Below are 10,678 nucleotides of genomic sequence, written 5' to 3'. Positions count from 1 at the left end.
ACATCCTCTGTTAGCGACTAACAATAACTTGATATGAGACGCCCCTACATGGACGACTAACTGGAACTTGGTATAACATCCTCTGTTAGCAACTAACAATAACTTGTTATAATACGCCCATATATGGACGACTTACAGGAACTTGGTATAATATCCTCTGTTAGCAACTAACAATAACTTGATATAAGACGCCCCTATATGGACGACTTACTGGAACTGGTATAAAATCCTCTGTTAGCGACTAACAATAACTTGCTATAAGACGCCCCTATATGGACGACTTACTGGAACTTGGTATAACATCCTCTGTTAGCGACTAACAATAACTTGATATAAGACGCCCCTATATGGACGACTTACATGAACCTGATGTAACATTCTCTGTTAGCGACTAACAATAACTTAATATGAGACGCCCCTATACGGACGACTTACAGGAACTTGGTATAACATCCTCTGTTAGCAACTAACAATAACTTGATATAAGACGCCCCTATACGGACGACTTACTGGAACTGGTATAAAATCCTCTGTTAGCGACTAACAATAACTTGATATAAGACCCATCTATTGACGACTAATAACATGAATAATATCCACCACCAATGGGATGTCTTGGTTGAAGTGATGAATGAAGTATATCCATCCCAATGGGTGAACACAGTGGCGGAGCTAGGGGTATTGGTCAGGGGGGGGGCGAGAATGGTCTGTAGGGGCGCTCTGGACACTATCTAAGCGGAGCGCCACCACAGGTTAGCGCGGAGCGTACAGAATTTTTTTGAGTAAAGATACTCCCTAGATCGCCTGAAATGACCCTTTCTGGGCCTTGCCAGTTTGCAGATAAACGAAGAATAAATAGGTGTCATCGCCAACAAAATGTGACAAATGTCGATATGTAGATGAGAGCGCAATAAAAAAGTCAATAATCGCGAATAAGTAAAAAGTGGTAAGAAGCTGAAAAGGGCGCCAGCACTCCATTTGAGTCCGTCAGGGGGGCATCCGCCCCCTGACTGCATGGACTCTCCGACACTGGGTGAACAGTAAATATGGAATCAAAAGCATATAATGAAGCCAATCCGCTGTTTTTAATAGAAGAAAATATCACATTCCAAATGATCAATTTTCAAGTGTATAAGGCCGTACAAGGGAGATGGGTACAACAAACACTATTAAAAGGTATGGAACCACACCAACTTGAAAGACCCAACTCGCAATTATTTCTATTTGACCTTTAACCTCAAGACGGAATTTGTGGTTACATTATATGTGGCTAGTTTGTGGCTTTGGTTTAATATATCAGTTTATAATAGGCAACGTGGAAACGAATGAGAGGTATATACCAAAGGGTGATATCGATTTATTGCGGTGTTTCCTAAAAAAACACTTACCTTTTCGAAAATTTAAATTCTAATAGACAGTTGAGTGATATTTCAAGGAAAGAAATTCTAACAAAAATTTTAAAAATTGTCACAGTTTGATTATGAGACCGGTTCCTTTCAGTGGAGTGTCAGCCCAGGGAGTCTAAAGTTTGTAACTTCCTGTGGAGGATAAATATATGACCATTTCAGTCAAACATGAGACCACTGAACCTTGACACGAAAGGTGTTTTTATGAAGGGGTGGGGAGGGGTTGGTTTTCGTGGGGGTGGGGGGTGGTTGGTTTGTTGGTTGGTTTGCGTCTATCTTGGCGCAGAGTGCTCTATGTCCAGTGGACAGAGCGAAATATAAGTTGAGACTAGTTGAGACTAGTGGAACACTAGTATAGTTGTTACCCAGAGTTTCATGCGTTGAGCGATCATCATGTCTATATATATATATATATATATATATATATATATATATATATATATATATATATATATATATATATATATATATATATTTAGTGTCAACAGTGTAGACATCATAGACTTGTTTTAACGGTAGCTAAAGGCAAAACTACTTTCTTTCCATAAAATTAATATTTTCCAATCGCCGTAGCAGGGTTGAAAGAATCAATGTCCGTTCGTTGAACTTTCTCGGGTCTGAAAAGTTCTTCGCTGTCAATTTGTACCATTACTTGATTTGTTATGTCACAAATATTTCGTTACTAACGACGAACCCAAGAAAGAAAAAAAAAAGGTCGTAAGCTTTCTGGTGAGGAAAGTATAAAGCACCTTCAATATAAAAATTATGAGGGGATCAATCGCCAACCAGTGACAAGATCAGAATCTCGAGGTTTACTTTTACAACGCTTTAATCTTCAGTTGACACTACTTTCGGTTTCACTAAATGGGTTAGTAGGTCGATCTAAATATTTTATCAACATTTTGTCCTCTGTTTGTCACTTGAATATATAACTTCTGATTTCTATATATTTAGATACTACAGTTATATACACACATGTGGAAGCCTTTTTTTTTCGTTTTTTTTTACCGTCTGCGTCGTTCGTCGTAGGACGCGATGGTGTTAATGTTACACCACGCCAGCCTGTGTTTACTACATCAAAGTCGGTTTGGGGTAATAACTCGTTGCTATCGTCAGCTCAGATCAGCTGAGCCTAACTGCTGGGTTGAAGAAATTCGGCTCGCTATTTATTTCCTCTCTGAAAGAACCTGACATTTTATTGTCATTTGGGGTACACTTTGAAAGTTATTATATAATATCGTGATTTAAGACTTTTGTTGCGAACAATATATCCAGTTACATTAGTCGTGTTTCGCTCTGGGAGATATACCATTTTATTTACACACCTGTATACTCCCACAGTTAAGTGCAGCAACCCGATACTGCCATAAAACACGCGACTCGCGCGCATAATAAATCAGCCAATGGGGTTAAAGACCGAGATGTTTAAATAAACACTGTCAATGGCGCCCCAAGTTCATGACTTTTTTAGTTTATTATCACAGAACGTTATAACTCAAAAACTCTCCAACTTTAACAACTTACTGAATCTTTGCACGATTCGAGTGTGGTAGTATACGCACGTTAGTAATAGCACTGCGTTCTCCAATAGTAAGTGTGTGCGTTCAGATATGGAGCCTGCACGTTGGCTCCTTATTTGGGGCAATGTGACGCTATTATTATGACGTATCTATGCATGTTGAAATAGGCGTGTATCTCAACAGTGATACGTCAAGGCCCCCGACATCAGGTGGGGTTGGGGTGGGGAAGGGGGGGGGGGTCGCCTGGAGAGTTCAGCAATAGTTTTCACGGATACCCATCTGTCAATCTCAAACCAAATACGATACTTTCCATACCCTCCCCTCTTCAATAACGTTGCCATTTCAGCTTCCTGTGAGAACTCTGTTGGAAGGGTTTATGTTTCTCTTTGGGTTGGTGAAATGATCCCCTATATTTATGCATAGGTTTCAGATGGCTGGGCGGGGTAAAGTGGGGTGGGAGGGGGAGGGGAGGGTTGCAGGAGTTAGACCAATGCTCGGTGGTGCATGGTGACATTGTAATCTGAGTCGACATCGCGCCGGCGTGAAAATCATCGTTGTGAATATTTTATGGTCATACTGCCCCCCCCCCCTGGGTTATTGGGGTCCGGTTTAACGCACCTTTTTTTCTATTTCGTTGTCAATTTTATTGAATCAATCAAGAAAACCTCTCTTAAATTTGGAATCATTACTATAGAATGGGGCGAGGGGGGGGGGGGGGGTAGGAGGTGATCAAAATAAACCCGAAACGTTTCTTTAAAGAAAATCCCTTTATAATTGAAACAGTATTGTATGTAAAAAAATCACTAATGTATTTATAATTAGAAATGTCAAAATATGTGAAATCGTATGCTATATTTAGCCATTTTCGATAAGGAAAGACCTAAGATATGAAAGTTTTGATTTTGATCGATACAGGGATCATAGCTTTATGCCAACACTCTCTTCTGGTCACTTGGGTCCCACCGGGCTCTTGGTGTGACTGGTTGAAACGATGCAGGCTATCTATGTTGGATAAATCGTATCGGAGTATATTGTTATTATACACAATCCATTCCGTATAAGCCAGTCTGCACTTCTCTCATCATTACCGATTAAAATCTTCTTAAGATTAACGTTAATACCTTGCAACCCAATAGGGCCGAAGACCTCGCAAAAGGTCATGTACTTTTTGTTTTGTTAGGCAATGTTCTTTTGTTTTTTATCACAGGCATGCTATTTGTTTGTCAGCACAAAGACAGACTTATCCCCCCCCCCCCCCCTTCGTAAGTCGTCAAACGTGAATAAACTAACTCCTAAGAGTTGAAAGCTTATACATAAGTTTAAAAAAAATTACAATTCCAGATAACTGACGGATAACCGTTTATCAGATTGTTATTCGATTTTGATCATAGTGCATTTGAGATGTTGTCAGTCTTGGTAGGAAGAAAAATGCCCTGTACAGTGTCAACGTCATTGTCTTGCGTCGACCGTTACAGCGCGGTCTTTTCTAGAAAAGTTCGGGACACTTGTTTGATCCGCAGAGACTTGAACGCTATATTACTCTAATGCAATTCCTAAGCGAGCTTTAACTCGTCAACATTAAAATCATGGTTGTAAACCTTTTGTTTTTTATCGTTGAATGTCGGCTACTAGGTCTTAACATCAAGCCCATGGGAATCATAGTATACTGGTATGACTTAAATTTATCCTCTGAGTTTAGAGGTTTTATAACCTTCCACATATCACCGCTGATGGATGATCATAAAATATATCAGAAAACGAAAAAATGATCATGAGAACAGACAGCTAAATCGGCCAAGCATTGGTTTGATCTCTGCATATGTGTGTATATATATATATATATATATATATATATATATATATATAATATATATATATGTGTATATATATATATATATAACGTATATATATATATATATATATATATATATATATATATATTAATTGCATACACGAACATTATCGTTAACGTTATCGTCAAGTTTTAGTTGTTAATTTCATCACCGATTCTTTGAATTCTGCAAAAAGGAACGGGAAGATTTGACACTTGTTCGCCATGAAGTATGAGTATCAGTTCGAACGATGTTGATGTCTTCTGTAGTCATGGAGACTTAAAACAAATGTATAGTTCGTGGTTGCTTTAAAGGCTCAACAGTCGTTCTCATGGCAATGATGGAGGTATTGTCTTTATCTGATGTTTTGCCCTTTCTCCCATTACCATTAAAAACTACTACTAAAGGTGTCGAATTGCCATGCTAAGTATACGTAGTCAAACATTCATTTTTTCTTGTCCCGTAGGTTTGTATGTTCAGCGGTGCGTTGTCTCACCTCTTAAAGAAATACAAAAGCAAAGCGGAGTTTCTACTGGTCTACACCTCCGAGGCTCACCCTTCAGACGGTTGGAAGCTAGGACACAAATTCAGCTGCTTAAAACAACACCAGAACGTGGATGATCGCATCAAAGCGGCTAGGTAAGGTCTCACGGTTTCTGGTTAGTCGGTTACCTTGCACTATTACAGAATACTTTAAATCAATAAGTTTGAACCAAACAGAGAAGCTCATTTAAACTTAATCCATAATTTATTTCAATCAACATTCTGGCATGAGCAATATTTTAATGTTTATTCATTTTGGCAGTCAAATTGATCATTGGTTATTTATATTAAACATAACAAACTACCGCTTAACAGATACTGATTTGTAAGGAAATCGGTGTTATTTTGAATCTATGGATATTCATCGGTGTTATTTGAATATTCATGATGATATCTACGAAGTGGTGTGACGTCATATCCTGTTTTATCTTCCTTTTCCAGGCTGATGATAGACCAAGACGCAAAACATTTTAAATGCTTGACCTCCGACCCTTTCAACACAGAGAAGGTTAGAGTTGTCCTTGACAACATGAATAACACATTCACTTCTAGCTTCTGCAGTGGACCAATCAGAGCGTTCGCTTTAGAAGACGGACAACTGGTATGGATGGGACCAAACATAGTGCATCTAATGAGTAATCCGCAAGATCTGATGACCGACAAAATAGAGGCGTGGCTAAGAGGAAGATTTGACGAAGAAGACAATTAAAATTTTATTTCTCTCCTATTCTTTATATAACAGTGCATGGGATTAAGGTAGTGATTCTCTCCAAAAAACAACCCCGAACACGTTGTTCGATGCTAGAATTAACCGGTATATGAATAAACATGTTGCGTCGGAGTCGAGGGCACATGAAGAACATGCCTAACCCGCTCCTCCCCCGCCTCCCACCCGAATTCTGAAAATAAAGCACAAATGTTCCCTTTTCATCATTAAGAAGTAGCCCCTTTTTTGGTCAACAAGTAACCTTTTTCATTTTCTTTGTAATTAAAAAGAACCGATTTTGTTGAAAATTTAAATAAAATTTATAACGAAACAGCCCCTGTTGTTGAGAAATAAAAGGGAAATGTCATTACAAATGTACCTTAACTTTTGTCAAAAAATTCCCAAATATTAGAATCTTGGGTGTGGAATGTTTCGAGGTAACTTTATGGTTTGCCTCTTCACATGTTCCATTGACCCTAGAAGACCCTACAACCTCCCCGCCCCCCCCCCCCGCTTTATCGCCCCTTACCATTACCAATACTTCAATCCCATGCGTCTGGTATTTATTGTCACACAAAAAAGAGGTTTAAAGATGAAATCATTTCAAATGAGAGAAAAAGAGACATAGTAACAACAGAAGATATTATCTTCATAGAACTTTGTCTTAACATATGACGTTCGTCATATTTATTTAGTATAGGCCTATATAGCAGATTCGTTTTGCTCTTCTTGTACATAGAATGTAGATGTTTGTAAAATATACCTATAACAACAGTGAAATTTTAAGAAACTATTAGAATCTGTCGATTTATGATATATAAAACAGCATATTATGGTAAGAAAACAATGTTACTGGTAAGGCTTTCACTTTTTTTTCCATATTCGTTTTTATTTCCATAACATGATAATAACGAAAACGACCATTATTGCAACCAATATTTAGAGGAATGGGGTCAAAGGTTTATTTTTGAAGAAAAATGCCGAGTTCAGAAAATTCAATGGGGATATTTTTGTAGTGGCGTTGTATCACATTTCTTTAAAATCCCGTTGACTCTGTAAAACTTGTAAATCGTAGCCGATGCGATTTAAAATGTTACTGCAAACATATCGTGACATCAAAAGTTCATAACAAAATTTGAAACTTAGCTGATAATATCACACGTTTTGATAAATCACGTGACTTCGCAACAGTTATGGGGGTGTCTAAAGTCCATCGTTATGAATATGTAATCAAAATGACCGCTTGATGACGTCACAATTTGTATGCAATCAGTTCTAAGTGGTAGATAAAAGTGATCAATTCAAATGATAACAAGCCAGTCTCTGATTCAAATTAGTAAGGATGACGTCATATAACATACGACTGAATTAACTGATGAATAAGAAACCACAGCGTTTGTTCGATACATAAGATTACGTATTGTGACACGTGATACAAAACGAAATGATGTCATTAATATCTGGTTAGCTTTGTCTCTAGGATTAGATTGATCTATAAGAGGGAATATTTCCCGGCTACAAGAAGACAGGGGTTAAAAACCAGTTTGGCGATGTAGGTAGCGCTTCTTTTCACAAGAGTCTGTGTCCAGTGTTTACTACGTCAAAGTGGGGGAGGGGAGGGGAATGAGTTGGAGAGGGGCATGGAACTCTTTTCCTAGTACAAAGATATAATTCTTCGTCCTTCTCTCATCTCACTGCAGTGCGTGTAATAGTAGTATGTTTATATCCGTAATACACAACTCAGGGCCTGTAACATTCTTTCGATGACAACAGCACCATCGGACGCGAAGCGCGCATACATTGTTCAAGTTTTCATAGATAATACAGTGAGGTTTAATCACGCAATTACTCTTTGTTTTAGCCACTCACATTATTTTCTTTAATTGTAATCACTGCAACGTGGTGAAAGTAGATGGGGTGGGGGTGGGGTAAGGATTGGGGGAGGGCTCAGTGGTGTTTTAAACCTTTTTCTTTTTCTGTGGCTCAGGAATTTTTAAATATTTTACAGCAAAGAATGAATCCGTACAAAACGATATGACGAAAAGAAGTTGTGGTCGGAGGAAAAACTGAAATTTAAGAGTTCTTGTATTACTGTAACGAAAGAATGATTCAATATAATGTAATATATAAAATATTTTGCAAGAAGGGATGAACGAGGAGATGTCGGAAAGATGCTTTGAGGAAAAAAAATGAAAGTTGCTGTATTGCTGTAACGTACGAATGATTCAATTTATGCGAAATTCAAGGAAACCCATATTATCATTATGTATGCAAGTATATATATATATATATATATATATATATATATATATATATATATATATATATATATATATATATATATATATATATATACATATACATATACATATATATATATGATCATGTACAGAGGACCTATACCGTATTTAGTATGTAAAGTCAATGTTAGGCTTTCATATCTGATCTGTGTCGTTAATGTACAACTCACATCAATGAACGTTTCTCCAATATAGTGTCTTCCTTCCTTGCTTTAATCAATGATCATGATTTAACAATAAGTAATCAATTTCGTTTCGTTTTGTGTTTTCATTTTCTCACATTTTTTGTTTGTTTGTTCTGGTTGAAGGTTATGTTAGTCAGAGAGTATTAAAACTGAAACCAATAAAAGTTGATGATGAATTGATTAAAGTTCAACTTTTGTTCCATTTTTGACAGTTTAACATGAATTAGTTTGAACGAAATAACCTCAACGTAAAGGATCAAACGCGAGTACACGGAGATTGTTCAAGTGACTATATCATCCACCCTCATTGCCAAAGAGTGACCAGTTCTAGAGTTCCCCTGCAGTACACCACTGTTATCACCAAACATCTATTCTAGACCCTTAACTTAAAGAGTACCAGCAATGGCAGAACACATAAGATGGACACAAATAATGCTTAACAGTAAAGAAGCAACAGTCAAAGGAACACTCACTATATATATATATATATATATATATATATATATATATATATATATATATATATATATATATATATATATATATATATATATATATATATATATATATATATATATATATATATATATATATATATGTAAATAGTAAACAATAACTCAGACAGTAAGTTTCATAACAACAGTTATAGCAAGAAAGTATATATAACAAAGAAGTGTTAGCTCAGTGTTAGCTCAGTGGTAAACGCCGATGTCTTCCAATCATAAGGTCCCGAGTTCGAGTCACTCCAAGATTAATGTATGTCGTCCAGTTACAGAGTTGTTGACAATTGACTTTTCATAGTCATGGGCGTGAAATATGAATCTAAGAGACTGACTTTGATAAGCCGATGAGGCTTCTTCGAGAGTTCCTGCTTGCAAGAGGATCTAAAATACATACAATACATACAATACATACATATCAACAGTACAATGAAGAAAGGGATTACAGTATCGAAACCAACATGTAACAGTAATCTAATTTAATATCATTACTATCTTTTCCAACAACGAAAATTACACACACACACAAAAAAAAAACCCACAACATGACAAAAACAGGGCAGAAAAATACCAACGACAACATCTTATAATGGTGGACACAAAAACAAAATAAGAAAAGTATCAGAGATAATGACAGTAACAACAGAAAAAGACCAAGAAGGAAAAACAAAGCATATATTAATGGTATAGCTATACAAACAGTAAAAAGTAACAATAATATCAAAGGGAGCACCAGTTACACCAGAAAAGAAACCACATCAATAGTAAGAAGGAAATAATGTGTCCACTAATGGCAGCAAACAGCTTCAGTAACAAAATAATAGTAACAGACTAAGCAAAAGTATAACTGTAGCAAAACAGCAAGGCTACAAAAGCAAAATAGCAACACAAAACAGTGCCACTATGGTACGAATACAACAGCGCCAGTAATCCCATAACATCAGTAAACAGAAGAAGCAACAGTTATAATTAACGACAAAGCAGTAAATCATAGCAACATTAACGCAATACCATCCCAATGCAGCTAATAGTGTAACAGCTATTTTGTTATTTGGAATATGTGTGATAGCGCAAACACAGATTTTTATTATCCATCGGTCTTACGGTTCAGAAGTTCTACACCAACTGACCTTTTTTGTCGATAAAATCTCCAAGTTTTGAACTTGACGATACAAAACTTTGGAAATCTGATTCCCTTCATGTATATGAATGAGGGTTTACAGTCATTTTATTATTTTGGTTCGCACTGACGTCATATCATACAGAGGTAATAAATAATTTGCATATAGGTATGCACCCATCAATTACGACATCCATTGGACTCAGAGTTGAGGATTTCATGGAATATATGTATTTTGTGTTAACGCACCCATAACACTAACGCGTACTTATAGAGTATACTCACAAAAACTTATACACATGATTTGTTTGGCCACAACCCCCACAATATGATGAAGCCAGTCGGTTATCTTCTTGTGATACCCTATGGGTACCAAATGGTAGCCTATTACATTAACTCACCAAACCTAAAACTAATATTAGTGTCACAAAGGGTATGAATTGGGCAAAATGTTCAATACTTTATTTTTTGTTTTTGCACAAGTATGTCTCACCCCTGTACGTCGCCAAGTAGAGATTACAGACAACGAATAACAATGAAACAGACAACAAAGGAAACAAAAGAAA

General features: G+C 36.6%; 1 protein-coding gene across 3 annotated transcripts in view; it reads left to right on the top strand.

Annotated features, from left to right (window-relative positions):
* LOC139962619 (thyroxine 5-deiodinase-like) overlaps nucleotides 1-8,146 on the top strand; it is a 77,112-nt gene extending 68,966 nt beyond the window's left edge. For all 3 annotated transcript variants that reach the window (XM_071962768.1, XM_071962766.1, XM_071962767.1), the window contains exons 5-6: nucleotides 5,225-5,397; nucleotides 5,743-8,146. In XM_071962768.1, coding sequence (XP_071818869.1) covers nucleotides 5,225-5,397; nucleotides 5,743-6,010 — 441 coding nt within the window. In that variant the 3' untranslated portion in view covers nucleotides 6,011-8,146. The remainder of the gene's footprint in view (nucleotides 1-5,224; nucleotides 5,398-5,742) is intronic.
* The last annotated feature ends 2,532 nt before the right edge of the window (nucleotides 8,147-10,678 follow it).

Source organism: Apostichopus japonicus, chromosome 21 (assembly GCF_037975245.1).
Source record: "Apostichopus japonicus isolate 1M-3 chromosome 21, ASM3797524v1, whole genome shotgun sequence".
Classification (NCBI taxonomy): Eukaryota; Metazoa; Echinodermata; class Holothuroidea; order Aspidochirotida; family Stichopodidae; genus Apostichopus; species Apostichopus japonicus.
The sequence above is the reverse complement of the archived record's forward strand: the minus strand, read 5'-3'. Positions and strand labels throughout refer to the sequence as shown.